The 21,621-nt window shown below is 34.8% G+C and overlaps 1 protein-coding gene across 1 annotated transcript in view; it reads right to left on the bottom strand.

Annotated features, from left to right (window-relative positions):
• SLCO4C1 (solute carrier organic anion transporter family member 4C1) overlaps positions 1 to 21,621 on the bottom strand; it is a 72,714-nt gene that overhangs the window by 20,640 nt on the left and 30,453 nt on the right. Inside the window, exons 3-8 of the mRNA XM_004769256.3 lie at positions 20,715 to 20,897; positions 15,994 to 16,090; positions 13,765 to 13,886; positions 12,340 to 12,458; positions 4,222 to 4,366; positions 3,615 to 3,810 (exon numbers count right to left, since the gene is read on the bottom strand). Coding sequence (XP_004769313.1) covers positions 3,615 to 3,810; positions 4,222 to 4,366; positions 12,340 to 12,458; positions 13,765 to 13,886; positions 15,994 to 16,090; positions 20,715 to 20,897 — 862 coding nt within the window. The remainder of the gene's footprint in view (positions 1 to 3,614; positions 3,811 to 4,221; positions 4,367 to 12,339; positions 12,459 to 13,764; positions 13,887 to 15,993; positions 16,091 to 20,714; positions 20,898 to 21,621) is intronic.

Here is a 21,621-nt window from a genome sequence, read left to right as displayed (position 1 = left end):
TATTAGAAAGCGAGGGTATGTGAGGGGTAGGTGGAGAAGAAGGAACTCATGAAAGAAACAGACTGAAGGACACAAAACACATTGGAAGCAAATCAGGGGAAGTTTGAAGGAAAGGTGATCAAAGAGCAAACTCCTAAATAATTTGTCACTCTGCCTGGAGTCTCTTCTCCTGATTGATTCCACGGGCTGCTGCTAGATTTCTTTGTCAAGCACTCTTTTACTCACAAGAAAAAGCAGTCTGGTATTCCTACAACTAGCTTACTGTATAGGTATACAAGTACAGCGACGAGAAAAATACTATCCCTTCAATCCTAGAAACAGCCTCTATACATTTTCTTTTCAATTTTTTAAAAAGTTATTTATATTTATTTATTTATATATTTGTCAGAGAGAGAGAAAAAGAGAGAGCAAGCACGTGCACAAGCAGGCAGAGTGGCAGGCAGAGGCGGAGAGAGAAGCAGGCTCCCCGCGAAGCAAGAAGCCCAATGTGGGCCTTGAGCCCAGCACCCTGGGATCATGACCTGAGCCAAAGGCAGAGGCTTAACCGACTGAGCCACCCAGGTGTCCTGAGCCGCTATACATTTTTAAATTTAAATTTTCTAATATATAATTCTCACATTACCAATGACTACTGAGAACATGAAAATATAAAATATGATGAGAACTTCAGTAGAAACAGAGAAATGCAGCATATATTCCTTACTTTCAAGGCTATATAAGCCACCGAAGCCTACATATTTTCTAAAGATGTACTGCCTGAGATAAAGGGGGAACTATTATTAGGAAAAAAACCAATGCTTGCAAAGTTTATTAAAGGGTCTTAATAGACACATAGTATTTTTAAAAAATATAAAATATTTTAAATTATAAAATTTTTGAGTATTTAAAACATAGCATGTGTATAAATGCAAACATCCATATATATGAGTAACATGTTTGTCACAAATAGAATTTAAATGTTAATTTCTTATTCAAATCCAAACTATTCTATAATTAGGCCTCTCCCATAAGCAAAGATTCCCCTAAACCTATTATAACATCCTAATAGGTATGCTTCTTTAAGGTGCTGTTTCATATAAGCAAAGACCAGATATATAAAAAATACTATGTGTACTTACTACAGTATTTCATATTTTATGAGGTTCCAAGTATAAAGTAAAACAAAATCACCACCACTATGGGAACTTTTAATAATTAACAGATTCTAGAAACGACAGTCTCCTTCAATTGCTGTGCCCATATTAAACATTTAAGAATGAATTTATGTAGAATATTATAAATACTAATAGTATTATAAATACTAATAGTATTCCCTGAAAAATCAGTATTGTTGATTTTAAGTTTTATATATATATATATGGCTGTTTGACGGGGTTTTCAATGAACTTATCGATAAGCCTAACTCATTAATTCAGTCAAAAAAGCAGTTTTTAACCAGCTGTGATTACACGGCAAGGGCAAAAATTCGCATTGCCTCACTCTACTAGAAACTCTACATTTTCATAACTTCTTTCTTCCACTAAGATTCTTAGTCTATTCTTCTTCCAAATATACTTTTTCATATACATGTGTTTCTTGGATGAGACTATACTGACTAGCTGCCCATGCTGCGTACATTTTAATATATAGCACACAGAGCTAAAACTGAGAATTTGGGACCACAGAGACAAAACAATCTGACAATGACTCATCTCGTTTGTGACATTAAATTCTGTCTCTATCTATATTTACACCTAAACACACACACCCCCCCTCCAGCTGACACCTTCTCATTTGTCTTCCTTCCTGTCCATAGACTAAGGACAACTTGACTGGTAGTAATTCGTGTTTAAGGTTGAAAAATATCAAATAGATTCACATCTACGTCATTTATTTTTCAAAGTGATTAACTAGTGCTAAACTTTCTAGAACTTTCTGTTCTTCTAAAAAGAACATACAAAAAACCAGTGGTTTCTTGGGATATGCTTGGGCAAAGTTTGTAGGTGTGAAAGGTCTGCAGAGCTCACCTCTATCCACCTTTGGATATTGTCAGGTACTTTTTTATTTATAGGCACATGACTTAAGTCCCATTCAAACTGGTAACTGAACCTAGCCTTTACTTTCTAGCTTTCATCGCTAACATATTCCCTTTGCCTCTCTCTCTTCTCAAAGCTCTTTTTATCCTTCAAGGATATTTAAGCCCATACCCTTCCTGAATCTTATTAAATGGAACTGAAAAGCTCTCTTTCTTTTGAATTTCATGGCCCTTTGTATGTCTCCCATTACCTAATGCATTGTTCATTTACCATTTTGTTTCCCAATCTCTCCAGCTACATTGTAAAACTCCTTTAGAATACAGATTCTGTCAAAAAGGTCAGCTAGAGGATGGAGTCAACAAATGTTGAATAAATGTAATGGAAATGAACTTAACATTGCTCAGCATCTCAATGTAGACAGAAATGAACAGCAGCTACAAATCTTAATCGCTACTGGCAAACTCATCCAAACAAACTACATTCTGTTTAAGTTATCAGAATGCCATATTCTACAAAACTGTGGAGTCCTTGACCTGGATGGATTGACAGTTCACTCATCAGCCTCAAACACATGCAATGAAACAAAGCAGCAGGCTATAAATACACCACTGTGCAATGCCCTCCTGCCTGATCCCCTAACTCACGGTTTAGGATTTCAAAACCAAACAAACAAGGCAAAGAAAGATAAAATGATCACACCACTTATAAGTGAAAACATATTTACAGGTCAGAACAAGAAGAAGCCATTTATTTCTCTATGATAAACATGAACTCCTATAGGAGAAACATTCATATATACATAAGAAACAGTAATCATTACTATAACCTCAGACTACCTCCATTTTAATCTCTCTCCTAGACTATTTTCAACCTACCTAATACATGAATTTCATCATAGGGAGTCACCTCTATTTTTAAAGACTTAAATCAATAGCAACATAAAATGTGAAATTCTCCCTAGAACGTGAATCCCTTCAGGGGATTCAAGATTCTGTTATATTCATCTCTGTATCCCTGAACATAGTACCCAGGATGGAATAGATGCTCCTTAAAATTGCTCTCCGAATAAATACCCAACATTTAGTAAGATGTCAATTATCTAAATGAAACAAAACAAACCTACATTTTTTTTAATAGGAGAAAGTCTTCCAATTTAAATAAAGACGATATTTCATTATTTGATTCAAGAAAGCAAAGACTTAGAAATATGCACATTGTGTAGATAAGGGTGATTCCATCATACTAAATGGGAAGAGGAAGTAAAAAGGACATGCTGATGAAAAAACTGGGCAAGAGCGCCAGGGTGGCTCAGTTGGTTGGGCGACTGCCCTCGGCACAGGTCATGATCCCAGAGTCCCAGGATCGAGTCCTGCATCAGGGCTCCCAGCTCAATGGGGAGTCTGCTTTTTCCTCTGACCTTCTTTCCTCTCATGTTCTTTCTCTCTCTCAAATAAATAAATAAAATCTTTAAAAAAAAAAAAAAAGAACTGGGCAAGCTCCAGTTATATTTCAATAAAGAACAGATGTAATTATTATTAAAAAAAATGCACATTGTTTATTACCCTGATATTAATACCAAAAACACTGAAATATATTTACCCATTATATAATTCAGACACACCAGCAAATGGCTCATTTTCACAGTTGGCATAAACAAATACAAAACTCAGTGCAAATGCAACTAAAGATGTGAGCAAAGCAAACTTCATTGAGTTTTTACATGTCATTTTGAGCTTTGAAACAAGGATACCACCTAAAATCTGACCAAGAGCGGCTCCAGGAATTAAAACAGCCCCTGATGAGAAAAAAAACAAAACACAGAAAGTAAGAACACATACAAGTGCACTCAGTTACTCAGATGACAACTGGAAAACAAGCAAACATCAAAAACAAGTATTGTTTTAACATATGACTTACTACCACATGATTTAGAAACCTATGAATAAAATAATGGTTATGTCAAGAGATTAATAAAATTAATATGCTGAATATTAAGATCACCAAATATTCTCTTTAGCTACACAGCCTCTGTATTTCTCATTCATACAACAGACTAATATCAGAAAATCAGAAACTTATATCAAAATCAGTGGGGTTTAAATTTTAAAAAGTGGGGCTATCCAGAGTATACACTATTCTAACAAGCACTTAATGTGGTAAAGTAAAATTATTCGATTAAACTCGAATAAAGAGGAAAATGGTTTACCTGCAAGGGTGGCTGCAAAGCTGGAAGACAATCCAAACTGATTTTCTATAAATTTAGGTAAAAATGTAGCAAACCCAGTAGTAATTAAGGCTTCCGAAGAAGTTGAAATAACTAAACACATAAAGACAGCATTCCCCATCAAATTCTAAGGAAAAAATATAGTTCATCAAATGAGTAACTATGATTATACTGCAAAATGAAGCATTAGAATAGCAGCATGATAAAATGACAAAATTTTAATAAATACAGCATATTTATAAAACTTCAACATTTTCTCCAGTATAAAAGCATAAATATGGAATATTAATAGCTTTACATATATTACATTGAGAACACTGATATGTGCAGGACCTAGAAAACTGACAGGTGATTCATTAAGAGGGTGACTGTGCCTTATCATATACAGAGACTGAGTAAAGCAGGTAAAAGCAGGCATGGAAAGGTTCCCTTCCCCCATCTACTATAAATCTCCATATATTAAATCTACCTCTTATCTGATTTATTTTACTGTTTTGAACTTCCATATCTAATAAATGAACTCGGCTATAGCACAGATGAGAATGGTCTCACCAAATTTGTACTGTTCCATGAGTAAAGGACTCAATACCTAAGAACCTTGGGAAGTTATAGAGTAATTTTAAATGTGGATTGCTAGACTTCTCAGAATCTTTTCCATCTATCAGGGGAGAGTATAGAGATTAATAAGCTAATTTATCTAATCATAAGGTGAAACCAAATTATAGTTCTAGAATATTAAATGCAAAAATATTTCAATCAAACAAAATACACGCATGTACACACCCACACACAGGAGTGACAAAAGGGGCAAGATAAGAGAGTTAGAAGTCAGATCCAGATGATCTAACATAAGAATAACAATAATGACAAAAGGAGAAAAAGTACCTGTATGAAAACATTCACTATTTTGTAAAAGAGTAATAGCAGAGAATATTCAAATCCTCAGATTAAAAAAGATAATGGATTCCTGGCAAGGATTAATGAAAAAACACATATAATTGAGGCATAACCTAACAAACTGCCTGAAATTGTGGAGGGCACGTATTGCATGGAGCACTGGGTGTGCGGCATAAACAATGAACTCTAATACACTGAAAAGTAATTTTTAAAAAATTTTTAAAAATTGGGGGTATATAAATCTTACACTTGGGGTTCTTTTTCACGAGGTTCTTCCTTTATTTGCTTATATATATATATTTTTTTCTCTTGTCATATACTTTTATCAGTCTTTTTGTTTGTCTGTTTTTGTTTGTATACTTCATAAATCTTACCCTGGGGTCCATTTGGGTTGAACCTTCTCTTTTATCTTCCCTTTCTTTCCTGTCTCTCTCTCTCCCTCTCTCTCTTTTTTTTTTAACTTTTCTTTTCTTTTTTCTCTTGTTTGGGTGGGGACTCCTGATTGCTCAGAAGTGTTCCAGGGTGCACCTTGACTGCACCACGGTCAATACATCCAGCTACATCTGTTCAGTCATCTCTCACCAAAATGACTAGGAGGAGGAATGTCCAAAAGAAGAAAAATACAGAGGATGGACCTTCTGCAACAGAGCTAATGGCTATCAACATAGACAATATGTCAGAAAGAGAATTCAGGCTAACAATTATCCAGGCAATAGCTAGGTTGGAGAAAGCCATGGATGACCAAACGGAATTGATTAGGGCCGAACTGAAAGCGACCAGAGATGATATTCACAATGTTAGAGCAGAGATGATATTCACAATGTTAGGGCAGGGCTGAGGTTCACAATGCTCTCAATGAGTTCCAATCTAATCTAAATTCTCTCAAAGCTAGGGTAACTGAGACAGAAGATAGAATTAGTGATCTGGAAAACAAACAGATAGAGAGAAAGGATCAGGAGGAAGCCTGGAACAAACAGCTTAGAAGCCACGAAAACAGAATCAGGGAAATAAATGATGCCATGAAACGTTCCAACGGCAGAATTATTGGAATCCCTGAAGGGGAGGAGAAAGAAAGAAGTCTAGAAGATATAGTGGAACAAGTTCTTCATGAAAGTTTTCCCAATCTCGCGAGTGAACCCAGTGTTCATGTACTAGAGGCCGAATGGTCTCCAACCAAGATTATAGATTCCAAAAAAACATCAAGGCACCTGATAGTCAAATTGAGTAATCATAATTGTAGATATAATCTCTTGAAAGCAGCCAGGACAAAGAGGCTCCTTACTTACAGAGGAAAGCCCATCAGAATAACGTCAGACCTGTCCACAGAGACCTGGCAAGCCAGAAAGGGCTGGCAAGATATATTCAGGGAACTAAATGAGAAGAACATGCAGCCAAGAATACTTTATCCATCAAGACTGACATTCAAAATGGATGGAGAGATAAAGAGTTTCCAAGACCGGCAAGGTTTAAAAGACTATGCAACCACCAAGCCAACACTGCAGGAAATATTAAGGGGGGGTTCTATAAAAGAGGAAAAATCCTAAGAATAGCATTGAACAGAAATATAGAAACAATCTACAGAAAGAAAGACTTCAAAGGTAACACGATGTCAATAAAAACGTATCTATCAATAATCACTCTCAATGTGAATGGCCTAAATACGCCCATAAAACAGCACAGGGTTGCAGATTGGATAAAACGACAGGACCCATCCACATGTTGTCTACAACAGACCCATTTGGAACCTAAAGATACACCCAGACTGAAAGTGAAGGGTTGGAGAAGCATCTTTGATGCCAATGGGCCTCAAAAGAAGGCCAAGGTAGCGATTCTCTTATCAGATAAATTAGATTTTAAACTAAAGACTGTAGTCAGAGATACAGAAGGACACTACATCATCCTTAAAGGGACTATCCACTAAGATGATCTAACAATTGTAAATATCTATGCCCCCAATATGGAAGCAGCCAATTAAATAATTAAACTGTTAATCAAGATAAAGAGTCATATTGATATGAATACATTAATGGTAGGATATCTTAAACACCTCTCTCAGGATTAGACAGATCATCGAAGCAGAAAATCAATAAAGAAACAAGAGCATTGAATGATACATTGGACCAGATGGACCTCATAGATATATACAGAACATTCAACCCTAAAACAACAGAATACTCATTATTCTCAAGTGCACATGGAACCTTCTCAAGAATAGACCACATACTGGGTCACAAATCAGGACTCAACCAATATCAAAAGACTGAGATTATTCCCTGCATATTCTCAGATCACAATGCTTTGAAAGTGGAGCTCAATCACAAGGAAAAGTTCAGAAGGAACTCAAACACCTGGAAGCTAAAGACCACCTTGCTTAAGAATGCTTGGATCTTGGGACGCCTGGGTGGCTCAGTTGGTTGGACAACTGCCTTCGGCTCAGGTCATGATCCCAGAGTCCCGGGATCGAGTCCCGCATCCGGCTCCCAGCTCCAAGGGGAGTCTGCTTCTCTCTCTGACCTTCTCCTCGCTCATGTTCTCTCTCACTGTGTCTCTCTCAAATAAATAAATAAAATCTTTAAAAAAAAAAAAAAGAATGCTTGGATCAACCAGGAGATCAAAGAAGAACTGAAACAAATGAGAATGAAGACACTTCGGTCCAAAACCTATGGGATACAGCAAAGGCAGTCCTATGGGGGAAATACATAGCCATCCAAGCCTCCCTCAAAAAAATGGAAAAGTCCAGAATACACCAGCTGTCTCTACACCTTAAAGAACTGGAGAATCAACAAAAAATCAAACCAACTCCACACATAAGAAGGGAAATAATCAAGATTAGCGCTGAGATCAATGAGGTAGAAACCAGAGATACAGTAGAACGTATCAATGAAACTAGAAGCTGGTTTTTTGAAAGAATCAGTAAGATCGACAAATCATTGGCCACACCAATCCAAAAGAAAAGAAAGAAAGCCCAAATTTATAGAATAATGAATGAAAAGGGAGAGATCACAACTAACACCAAGGAAGGAGAAACAATCATCAGGAGTTATTACAACAGTTATATGCCAAAAAGCTAAGCAACCTAGATGAAATGGATGCATTCCTGGAAAACTATAAACTCGCAAAATTGAACCAGGAAGAAACTGACAACCTGAATAGACCGATATCTAGTAATGAGATTGAAACAGTGATCAAAAACCTCCCAAAAAACAAGAGCCCAGGACCTGATGGATTCCCTGGGGAATTCTACCAAACTTTCAAAGAAGAAATAACAACTATTCTCCTGAAGCTGTTTCAAAAAATTGAAGCAGAGGGAAAACTTCCAGACTCTTTCTATGAAGCCAGCATTAGCCTGATCCCCAAACCAGGCAAAGACCCCACCAAAAAGGAGAATTTCGGACCAATATCACTAATGAATATGGATACTAAGATTCTCAACAAGATCCTAGCAAACAGGATCCAACAGTACATTAAAAAGATTATCCACCATGACCAGGTGGGATTCATCCCTGGGCTACAAGGATGGTTCAACATTTGCAAATCAATCAATGTGATAGAACAAATTAATAAGAGAAGAGAGAAGAACCACATGGTCCTCTCAGTTGATGCAGAAAAAGTATTTGACAAAATCCAGCATCTGTTCCTGATTAAAACGCTTCAAAGTATAGGGATAGAGGGAGCATTCCTGAACTTCATCAAATCTATCTATGAAAGACCATAGCAAATATCATCCTCAATGGGAAAAAGCTTGCAGCCTTCTCGTTGAAATCAGGAACACGACAAGGATGCTCATTCTCACCACTCTTGTTCAACATAGTATTACAATTCCTAGCAACAGCAATCAGACAACAAAGAGAAATAAAAGGTATCCAAATTGGCAATGAAGGAGTCAAACTCTCTCTCTTTGCAGATGACATGATTCTTTATATGGAAAACCCAAAAGACTCCACCCCCAAACTACTAGAACTCATACAGCAATTCAGTAACATGGCAGGATACAAAGTCAATGTACAGAAATCAGTGGCTTTCTTATAAACTAACAATGAAAATACAGAAAGGGAAATTAGAGAATCGTTTTCATTTACTATAGCACCAAGAACCATAAGATACCTGGGAATAAACCTAACCAAAGAGGTAAAGAATCTGTACTGGAGGAACTACAGATCACTCATGAAAGAAATTGAAGAAGACATAAAAAGAGGGAAGACCATTCCATGCTCTTGGATCGGAAGAAAAACACTGTTAAGATGTCTATACTGCCTAGAGCAATCTATAGTTTTAATGCCATTCCGATCAAAATTCCACCGGTATTTTTTAAAGAGCTGGAGCAAATAATCCAGAAATTTGTATGGAACCAGAAGAGACCCCAAATCACTAAGGAAATGTTGAAAAACAAAAATAAAACTGGGGGCATCACATTACCTGATTTCAAGCTTTACTACAAAGCTGTGATCATCAAGACAGCATGGTACTGGCATAAAAACAGACACATAGACCAGTGGAACAGGGTAGAGAGCCCAGATATGGACCCTCAAAACTACAGTCAAATAATCTTCGACAAAACAGGAAAAAATACACAGTGGAAAAAAGACAGTCTCTTCAATAAATGGTGCTGGGAAAACTGAACAGTTATATGTAGAAGAATGAAACTCGACCATTCTTTTACACCGTACACAAAGATAAACTCAAAATGGATAAAAGACCTCAACGTGAGACAGGAATCCATCAGAATCCTAGAGGAGAATATAGGCAGTAACCTCTTCGGTATCAGCCACAGTAACTTCTTTCAAGATATGTCTCCAAAAGCAAAGGAAACAAAAGCTAAAATAAACTTTTGGGACTTCATCAAATTCAAAACCTTCTGCAAAGCAAAGTAAACAGTCAAGAAAACAAAGAGGCAACCCACGAAATGAGAGAAGATATTTGCAAATGACAGTACAGACAGAAGGTTGATATCCAGGATCTATAAAGAACTCTTCAAACTCAACCCACACAAAACAGATAATCATATCAAAAAATGGGCAGAAGATATGAACAGACACTTCTCCAATGAAGACATACAAATGGCTATCAGACACATGAAAAAATGTTCATCATCACTAGCCATCAGGGAGATTCAAATTAAAACCACATTGAGATATCACCTTACACCAGTTAGAATGGCCAAAATTAGCAAGACAGGAAACAATATGTGTTGGAAGGGATGTGGAGAAAGGGGAACCCTCTTACACTGTTGGTGGGAATGCAAGTTGGTGCAGCCTCTTTGGAGAACAGTGTGGAGATTCCTCAAAAAATTAAAAATAGAGCTTCCCTATGACCCTGCAATTGCACTACTGGGTATTTACCCCAAAGATACAGATGTAGTGAAAAGAAGGGCCATCTGTACCCCAATGTTTATAGCAGCAATGGCCACGGTCGCCAAACTGTGGAAAGAACCAAGATGCCCTTCAACGGACGAATGGATAAGGAAGATGTAGTCCATATACACTATGGAGTATTATGCCTCCATCAGAAAGAATGAATACCTAACTTTTGTAGCAACATGGACGGGACTGGAAGAGATTATGCTGAGTGAAATAAGTCAAGCAGAGAGAGTCAATTATCATATGGTTTCACTTATTTGTGGAGTGTAACAAATAGCATGGAGGACAAGGGGAGTTATAGAGGAGAAGGGAGTTGGGGGAAATTGGAAGGGGAGGTGAACCATGAGAGACTTTGGACTCTGAAAAACAGTCTGAGGGATTTGAAGAGGCGGGGGGTGGGAGGTTGGGGGAACAAGGTGGTGGGTATTAGAGAGGGCACAGATTGCATGGAATACTGGGTGTGGTGCAAAAGCAAGGAATACTGTTACACTGAAAAAAAAAAAAATTGGGGGTGCCTGGGTGGCTCAGTGGGGTAAAGCCTCTGCCTTCAGCTCTGGTCATGACCCTAGGCTCCTGGGATCGAGCCCCACATCGGGCTCTCTGCTCAGCAGTAAGCCTGCTTACTCCTCTCTCTCTGCCTGTCTCTCTACCTATATGTGATCTCTATCTGTCAAATAAATAAAATATTTAAAAATAAGTAAATAAAAATAAATTTTAAAAAAATTTCTTTTAAAGATACATGAAAAATGTATAAATTTGTAAATGGAGATACAAACGAATCACACTAACATGGAACTTCTCATATACAACACATTTAAGTAGAAAAGTGCAAGATGACACCCACAAACTTCTAGGACTAAAAGAATGTGATCTGAAAGTGTCCATCCTGTCAGAAATATCATTTAAGATTCAAGGATACTTAGATGGTATTCTGCCTGAGGAAAACTAGAAATCAAATATAATACCCAGAGAGAGCTGAATCAGAATTGAGACCTCGAAGCATGAAACCGTAAGGATTAAAAAAGAAAGCAGCAGGGAGTAATAACCCTTGATGGCATAAGAATTTATAAAATAAATAAAGTTAGTATAAAATACAACAGTTGTTGGAATTAAAAATCATGAACAGTCTCAGGAAAACACAAGAATTTGCCTGCATGGGAGAGAACAGAGAGTTGAAAGGTGGGATAAATGGAGTAAGAACATTTTAGGCTTTCATTTGAGGGGGGAAATGAAAATAATTGAAAAGTATATAATTTCAAATCTTGAAAAGGTAAAATTATACTCCTCTATGTATAAAACTTTAATGATGATAAATGGAAAGAATGCAGCAGACCATAACACTTGTTTCTTTAACCTCAAATCAAACCAAGTAACCACTAACTGCCACTTCTTTCACAAGGCAAAAATACTGGTTTGACATTCTCAAATATAGCGCTCGCTTCAGCAGCACATATACTAAAATTAGAACGACATTCTCAAATATATATTTACAATTCAGTGATAACTGATTGATCCATTCATTACATGAGGAAAATGGGAAGGAATAATGATTGACTATAGCCCTAATGAGGGACCATTGAATATTTATATTGCCAATAAGAGAACTCATGTTCTTTCAACCATACTACTCTGGAGTAGTTCTCATTTACTCAAAGCATAATAAAAATAAATCTGAAATTATTTATTTATAAGAGCTATAACTATAGTAAATAGGCAAATAAAACTGCATCATGAAAATATCTGTATATATATATGCATATATTTATTCATGTGTATATGTAATATATACATATGTAGCTATTTATATGTGGAGGAAGGTATATGTGTGTGTACAGTGTTATTTTACCTTTAGAGCAGCTGGGAAATCTTTCCAACTTGTTCCAAAATTCTCCTCTGTGTGTTTTAAGGAACTATGCTTTTCCTGATGAGTCTGGCAAGTTCTTTCACTATGAATTTTTGCTGTACCTAAAAAAATAGTAAATGTACTTGCTCCATCACTTCATTTTTCATTTTTTTAAATGCCTACTTTTTAACTGACACACAGCTCTACAAATATATAAATTCTATAACATAAGAAGCCAGTTCCTCTATTTGTCAATCAAAATTATACAAATTATTGTGCATGTGTAATTTGCCTGGAGAGCTAGTATTATTCCTATTAGCTAAGGAAGTTCTAATCAGTCTAGAAATTAAACTGAGACAATTTTGTTCCAATGACATATTTATTCCCTTTATTTACAAATATCTCTTAAATGCTTTTCTTCCTTTAAAGTGGATCTCTTTTGCATCCATTATATATTAAACGAAGTATCTTTTCCTTTAGTCTCTTTAATCCTAACATGCTTTGCAGATGAAGTATTTACCATGTATTACCATGTCCCTTTGATTTTTAATAAGGGCGCTGTGAATAAATCTGAGAAGACAGTCAATATATGGAATTATAAGTTTGATGGTCCAGGGTAGAAAGAAATCAATGAGTCATCTACTTCTACTCTGTCAACTTCTGCTCACTCTGAAAAGTTAATCATCTATCCTGTTACACGTGACAGTAGAAAGAAGTATTTACCTAATTTCTGCCTATAGAAAAATACTTTGATAGATAATGTATTTGAACTACATGATTATATACAAGCAAAATTTTACAGAGAAAGGAATGGATATTCTTTTCTATTAATCTTTTCTTTTCAGGCAACCTAATATTGAAATATGGTAAAAATGAGTACACTACAGTATTACTTTGGTGAAACTGAAAAAAGTATTTGTAACTCTCATCAACAAATAACATCAATGATTTAAGGCAGATTGATTGTTGGTTAGTGAGGAACTGAATGCAAACTAATAGTTTGAAAGATCCTATACCTTGCATATACATAAAGCAAGATTCCAGATAACACACAGGAAACAAATTTATTATTAAGTATATACACAATAATATGTTATTAACATGTTATATATTATTATAATATTCTATAGTACATATAATGATTAACATAGTTATTAATAATATATTATTAAGTATATATTTATATAGTAAAAAAGTGAATACATACAGTTTTACTGCTTTTGTTAACTGGAAATAAAGGAAAAACATGAGTAGTAAGAAAGCTACCCAAAGTTGTCTTTTCAAAAAGACAAATATTCAAAAGTTTGCGTAGACAGACAACTGAAATTCTATAAAACAATGAATTTTCTAGGGTTCTTAGAAATTATAAGCAACCTTTGGCCTACAATTAGAATAAAGCTCCTTGATTTTAAATAAAAACATGTTTACCTGGTAAGTGTTTTGGAAAGCATAAGAAAGGTATTATCAAAGACCAAGCAAAGAGCCAACACAGAAGAAATCCAATCCACCATGCCCCCAGCCATCGTGGATCATCTTCAGTGATAGCTATGCTATAGGACAGAAAAACAAAATATAAAAGTCAACTCTACCTTGTTCATTAAAATGCAGTTACAGTAAGTATATACTTTGTAATTCAAGTGCATATATAAGGGAATAGTATTATAATACCCAACATTTTAAGTTGAGTCATTGTGATGAATCAGACAACAGAGAGCAGGCATAAATGAGATCTATAAGAATAATGGTTCACAAAATATTTCAAATGGCAATATGACACAGAAGTGCAAACTATTTAATAGTAAATACAGGTATGCTGAATATCTGAAAGCATACGTAGAATTTCTGAACATTGTTTACCTAACTTTGGCTAAGTTTTTCTTCTCTACTAACTGAATACCTCTTACAGCAAATCACTGATCTGTGTTAAATGCCCATATACTGTACTTCAATTAAGGCATACTTTTAAATGTAAAATTCATTTATTTTATTTATTTACTCATTTGCTGAGGTATAATTGACATACAGTATATTAGTTTCATGTATACAATATAATGATGTAATATTTCTATATATTACAAAATGATCACCACATTAAATCTATTTAACATTGGTCACCATATAGTACGGAATTTTTTTTCTTGTTTTGAGAACTTAAAGATTTATTCTCTTAGCAACTTTCAAATATACAATCCAATATTACTAACTATAGTTGCCATGTTGTATATTACATCCCATGACTGAAATTTTTACAAGCAGAAGTTTGTACCTTTTGACTCCTTTTACTTATTTCTCCCTTTCCCCACCTATGGTAACCACAAATTTGTTCTCTGTATCTATAAGCTTTTGTGTTTGTATGTTTTTTTTAGATTCTACATACACATGAAATCATATAGTATTTTTTTTTCTCTGACTATAAAGTTCTTCTTAAAGTAATTTATTAACAGTATTTTATAATGATTCTCATAGTTTTTTTTTTAATTTTTTATTTTTTATAAACATATATTTTTATCCCCAGGGGTACAGGTCCGTGAATCGCCAGGTCCACACACCCCACAGCACTCACCAAAGCACACACCCTCCTCAATGTCCATAACCCCACCCCCTTCTCCCCAGCCCCCTCCCCCCAACAACCCTCAGTTTGTTTTGTGAGATTAAGAGTCACTTATGGTTTGTCTCCCTCCCAATGCCATCTTGTTTCATTGATTCTTCTCCTAGTTTTATATCAATAGTTTTCCCCCCAAACATACCATTCCTACAACTCATGTAATTCTCCACTGAAATTAAAAACCTTTCTCAAAAACACAGCTCTCTGCTTCAAGAACTTTCTCTGCACGTCTTTTACACAGTCTCTAAAATATAACCTGGGACTAACAGCTCAAAGAACAAATCAGGAATCTATCACCACATTTTCTTATTCGTTACTCAGAGTCACACAGAGGACTATGCAGTTCTGATTCCTAGTGGTAAAATGAGAAAATATGGCCTCGCCAAAATTTACCAACTTCTCTATATTCAGGAAAAAGCGAAGGTAACTTGGTGGTTAAAAGAAGAATTTGGGGGTCAAAAAGATCAACTTGAATTCATGCCTCAGCCATGTATCAATTACTTATTGGATTATTAAAAGGATTAAATTAAGTGGTATGTAAAATAAAGTAACACACAAAACCTATGACATACAGAAAATAGTATGGGATAAATAAACATTACCTATTATTATCCTCTATTGCCACATTTAAAACCACACAATTGTGACTCCCACGACCATATCAGAACTACTACAGAACTTGGTCTAAGGATCATAAACTCTTCAGGCTTTTCAGGTTATCTATATCCAGCTAAACCTACTAATAGCACAACCAATTTTGATTAAATTCTTCTTTCTGAATAATGTATGGGGCCCTAGATGTGCATTTTGAAAATTTCACAGGTAACTTTTAAGCATCCTTATTTATGAATAAATGCATTATACTAGGAGGTGGTACAGCATTAATTCAGGAAGTAATGCAGCTAAAACATTATAGAAAAATTGTGTGTATTCAGGTTTTTTTCCTGAAAAAATCCCTCCCTCTAGCTGAGGAAATTCTTTGGAAATGTTCTATGATGTTAACATTATTAAAATAAAATAAATTTAAATTAAAAATATAGATAATGCCTTGCCTTTGTCCCATACCCACATCAATGTACAAGGATAGCAGCTGTCCTCCCAACACATAGCCAACAGCAGGGCCTAATATTGACATAGAATAGCCAATTCCTAGAAGAACAAAGACATGGAAAAATAGTCAACTGTACATGCTATGAATGTCTTACCGTAGTACAGAAAGATATATTTTACAATAGAAAAATTGAAATGATTAGAATTACAACAAAATTACACATATTTTCGGTAAAAAAGAATACAGTCTGAATGGTACCACTTGTTAAGTCAAGGAGCTTAAAAATATTTTTAAAATAAATACAACTATAAAATACATTTTAAATATAAATATATATGTAATTCAGTGTAAAAGTTGTTAGACTATAATAATTTCAATAAACCCAACAACTATAAATTCAAGGAAAATTACATTCTGTTAAATGGCAGCAAGAGGTAGTACATCTACTTTTTGGATGATGATAATTACTGTTTACAATTCTTATGGAAGAAAATACTGTGAAATGAGAAGCCTTCTCTACTGTGTACATACTCTAAAAGCAATATGTATTTTGCACTCCAACAGCTGATTTTAAAACATGGACCTGGTGATTAGCCTGTTTCATAAAAGTAAGCCACTAATTTAAACTATGCACTTAGGAAATCTTCCATTTCTACTTGTAGCAGAATTAAATTGACCTTATTTCTCTTGGATATTTAAAATTTTGCCATATGTAACATTTAAATTTCTGCAAAAAATTATGCTTACATTAGTATCTTTATATATTACCACCTTCTGAATTTTTTATTAACTGTTAAGATTCTCATTCACATACACAAAAGACCAGAATCTATCATACCCAAAGCTAAGCATATGTCAATGATAAAAATGACTATGTACTTGACCAAGTTTCCAAAGTAGAGGTCATGCAAGATGATTTTTTGAAGGACCACTGAGCCAAGATTCTGGAAAGGTCCAAAAAACTGGGACTGATTATTTCCTGGGCATATTTGCTGATTCCACAAAAGGCACTGGAAAGGTTAGCAATCCTTGCTAGTCTCTAGGAAGTAGGGACACCAAAGTTGCAGTTCAGTGCTGCTAATTTGGGAGTTATACCTTATAAACTGTCCCCATCCTACATTTTATATTGGCACCTAGGAAGCTATACTCTAAAAGTAAGGGTGAGTTAGAAGTAGACTTGCCCACTAAGTAAGTACAGCTTTGCTTCAAATAAACTAATTCTGTGAAGTTACATAGAGGGGATCCCAAATCATATTCCCAAATATATCAGAGATTGGTAATTTATTAAAAAAACACACAGAGTGGGGTTTGGAAAAAAAAACTATAGTATAAAACACCTTTGTCAGAGTTAAAATGAAAGAGATACATAGCAGATTACTCAAAACTGAACTGAGGATTACCAAACTGGACAAATCAATTAGGTCAGTAAAAACTTACCGAGAAACACAAAAAATATAAACAGAAGGTAAAAAATACAGAAAAGAACAAGATATGAAGAATACATTTTTTAAAAGTTTTAGCATACATTTAAGTGGAGTCCCAAGAGAGGAGATAATAGGATAGAAGTCATATTTAAATGAATAATCATAGGAAATATCCTAAAGCCAATAACAAATACCAAACAACATATTTATGAAGTCATAAGAATCCACACAATGAGTTAAATAAAAGGAATTTTACACCTATACACATCATATAAATAAAACCAATGAAAATCAAATGCAAAGTGAAAAATCTTCAAAGAGCAAACCTATATTAAACAGTGGAAGTGAAAAGACAAAGGAACAGTATTTTTAAAGTACTGAAAAAAAAAAATCAATGGCCAACTAGTCATCTATTCCTAGTGAAAATATTCATCAGGGAAAAGCATTTTAAAAAGACTATTTTTAGTTAAAGGATTCTAGGATATCTATGATGAGCAGGTATGTGGTAAAAGTATCAATTAACATTAGAATTTCATAAAATCAAGTTTACATATAAGGTCATTAGTAGATGAATAATAAAATAACATATAGCTAGGAATTTGAGAGGGAAGAAATCAAATAATATTAGATTATCCAAAAGAAAGAAAAAAAGAGCAAGAAATAAGAACATGGAACAATTAGGAAGCACAGGTTAAAATGAAAGATTTAAACACAAAATAACATTAAATGAATTAAAATGTTCAATGAAAGAACAAAGGGAAACCCAGGGAAAGCATCAAAGAAATAAAGGAATAAAGAGTGAATGACCTGCAAAAGTCCATGAAGATAGGTATGTCACAAATTCATTCTAAAAAGGAGCAGATTGTGACCATTTTCATTTTGCCCGTTTTGCCTTGTTATGCACAAAATGTGTTTCATTGTTTCATAGAAGAATGTATGCTATCAGTAATAGATGTTGTTTTAAAAGAAAGAACGGTGGACGATTTTGAAAGTGGGGAAATTAAAAGTTATAAAAAAGGAAGGATTTCATGCAAAAAACCTAAGTATCTAGTGAAAAATATGGTTATCTGAAAGTGAAAAGAACCGTTTAAGATACTGTGATTAAGATAAGCATTTATATCTTCCATAACAGAAAAATAAGAGATAAAACTAAAATGAGTTTTGCAGTTTTATTGCTTTTGTTTTTTTTCCTTTACTCAAAAAAACTGCCATTTGATGAGTTCCTATAGTATAGGAAAGACTTAACATAGAGGCCTGCGACTGTTAACTTTAGAAAGCCATGTTGGCAAGGTTGGCCCTTGACTAGCGTTTGGGATTTAACTGTCCAGAGGGATGCCACCATTCCACAACTAATAAGGGTGACTCACTGTGTGGGCTTTGCATAAACAATGTGCTGACCACCTGTATTCCTTTTGAGTCTAGAACTTTGATAGATGCAAGGCAGAGTGTCGCAATAGGATCAACCCCCAATAAAATCCCTGGGCACTGAATCTCTAGTGAACTTGTGATTTAAAAAATTTGAGATATATATATATACATACATGTATGTATACATATATATATATCTCAAATTTTTTAAATTTGTATGTATGTATACATATATATATATCTCAAATTTTTTAAGATATATATTGTTAACTTAGCAAATACATACATGTATGTATACATATATATATATCTCAAATTCACTGCCGGCAGGATTAATTGCAAGCTGTATGGCTCCGCTCGGGGGAGCTAAATCTTGGCAGGCTGCACCCAGTTTTTGTCTGTACTTTGCCTCCTGCATCTTCTCCCCTTGCTGATTTTGCTTGGTTTCCTTATGCTGTAAGTATAAGTATGATTTTATGCTGAGTCAGTCTTCCTACAGATTTATGGAGTCTGGGATGGTCCTGTGGGCCTCTATCCCACCAACCGTGTTTAAATAATTTTTGAAAAACTTCCTATTCTGTGTGTTATCAAAACATAAAGATTAAAATTGCCTTATCAGGTGTATTGATCAGAAGAGCACTTCAGAAAGGAAATTTATTGAACTGGGAGACTGGAAAACATCACCACTAGCTAATTGAAATAAATCATTGTTAACTTAGCAAATGCAAGAAAAGCTGTACAGATCAGCTGGGAGATCAGAGAGAGAGAATCAGAGCTTGCTGAGAGACCAAGGCAAACGAGTACAGAAAATAAACAGAAGTGTAGTCGTTTTCACATTATGGAAGAGCCTACGTAGATTTAATAGTCTCTGTCAGGGCTATGTTGAATGCATTGGACTTCCAGGGACGATGACAATAGGTTCTTGCTATAGGCTGAATGTCTGTGTTCCCCCTACCCCCCCTACCACAAAAGACTCCTGTTGAAACCTAATCCCTAATATGGTGTGAGAAGGTGGGACCTTTGGAACAGATTACATCATGAGACTGGAGACTTCATAAATGAGATTAGTGCCCTTATAAGAAGATACTCCAGAAAGCCCTGTCCTCCCATGTGTCATGTGAGGACACAGGAAAAAGATAAACTGTCTATAAGGTAGGAAGGAGCCTCACCAGACACTGAATCTGTGGGTACCCTGATCTTAGACTTTTCAGCATCCAGGGCTGTGAAAAATAAAATTTCTATTGTTTATAAGTCAACTAGTCTAGGATATTCTGTTTTGGCAGACTGAAAGAACTAAGACAGCCCCCTTTATTAGAATAATAAACTGATAAAATGAAATGTGAAACACAGTCATTTTAGGCCAGGCCATGAATAGCCTAGTAAGCTCTACCCTGCAAGAGTATCAGAGAAGGAATTTAAGAAAAATTTAAGCTACCAAAAATTAGATTCCCTGCCCCCATGAATTGAGCCATATATAAAAAGGATTGATCGGAAATGAAAAATTCCACAGATTTTTGAGTACTATCTTGTCGTTTCTTTTGTGGATTCTAGTCAGGTCCATGTAGGATGTAGTAAATCAGGTAGAATGGGAGAGCTCCATCCCCCACCCTGTGTAAATTAGCCAGAACTCAAGTAATCTAGACAGCCTACTGCTTGGATGGCACTTCTAGGAAGGCTGGGGTGCCAAGAACAGGAAACAGAGCAGGAAGTCAACAAAATTCATAACTGCATTCAACCAAAGGACATATGTCAGTAAATAATGAAACAAAAACAGTAATATTGCTATATCTGCCATCTATTGGGAATCTAATGGAAAGACCCATGAAATTACAACTAACTTTTTAAATAAGCTTCTATTGTGTTTTTACTTATAAATTAAACAAGCAATAAAATGAAGTGTTACTGAAACAACAGGACAGAGAAAACTTACCAATGTAGAGAGAAGATTTGTGTGTGGGCACAGACTCATCAATAAAGGCTGTTCCTAGGGTATAGAGAGGAGTTCCTCCTGTTCCCAGCAACAGTTGTCCCAAGATGAAGACATACAAGTAGTTAGAAAGCGAAGAATTTGAAGAGTTACAATTGGTTCTATTCCTTGTTGCTATGCAAGTACCTTTGAGGAGGAAAAAATTAAATTGTGAATTTATGGAAATTTGGCTAAAAATTGAAATATCTATTTTTATCAATTATACTTGCCTAACAGAACCATCTTTATTTCCTTCAATCACTTCATTTTGATTAAACTGTTCTTAAAATATATACATTACTTAAGAAAATTTAAGAAATATGTTAAAATTTAGCAATGTAAAATAAAACTGAGAAACGTTACTTTAACAATCAAAATTAACAAATTTGGGGGTAAGTTGAAATAAACACAACTGAAGCAAGCTGTGCCTGGGAAGGAATTTTCAAATAATGGGAAAAACAAAACAAAACACAAAAAAACTAGCTTTTATTTTTTGTTCCAAGTCATAAATATAGTATGACCAGCATACTGAATTATCAATCAATACCCTGAACACATGTGAAAAGCGTACTTAGGTTATATGACATTTTGGTCAAAATGGTAATTTCTTAATATTCACTACAAAGCCATAATACTTGAAGTTATGTCTAGTTCTTTCTTATAGCTCAAACTAGTTTACTAAATTTATTTTTTGAAGCAAACTTTGGCCCTATAGAATATTCTTCTGAATATCATCAAAGGAAAAATTGTTACTTTTAAGATTTCATTAAAATCTTAAAAATCACAAAGTCTGGAAATTATAGTAAACCCATATTTCCTAAACTCACCTGATAATATTAATGAATAAAAGTGTTTGATAAAATATATTCCC

This window comes from Mustela putorius, unplaced genomic scaffold, assembly GCF_011764305.1.
Source record: "Mustela putorius furo isolate JIRA1106 unplaced genomic scaffold, ASM1176430v1.1 tig00537350_pilon_pilon_pilon, whole genome shotgun sequence".
In the NCBI taxonomy this organism is placed as follows: Eukaryota; Metazoa; Chordata; class Mammalia; order Carnivora; family Mustelidae; genus Mustela; species Mustela putorius.
The sequence above is the reverse complement of the archived record's forward strand: the minus strand, read 5'-3'. Positions and strand labels throughout refer to the sequence as shown.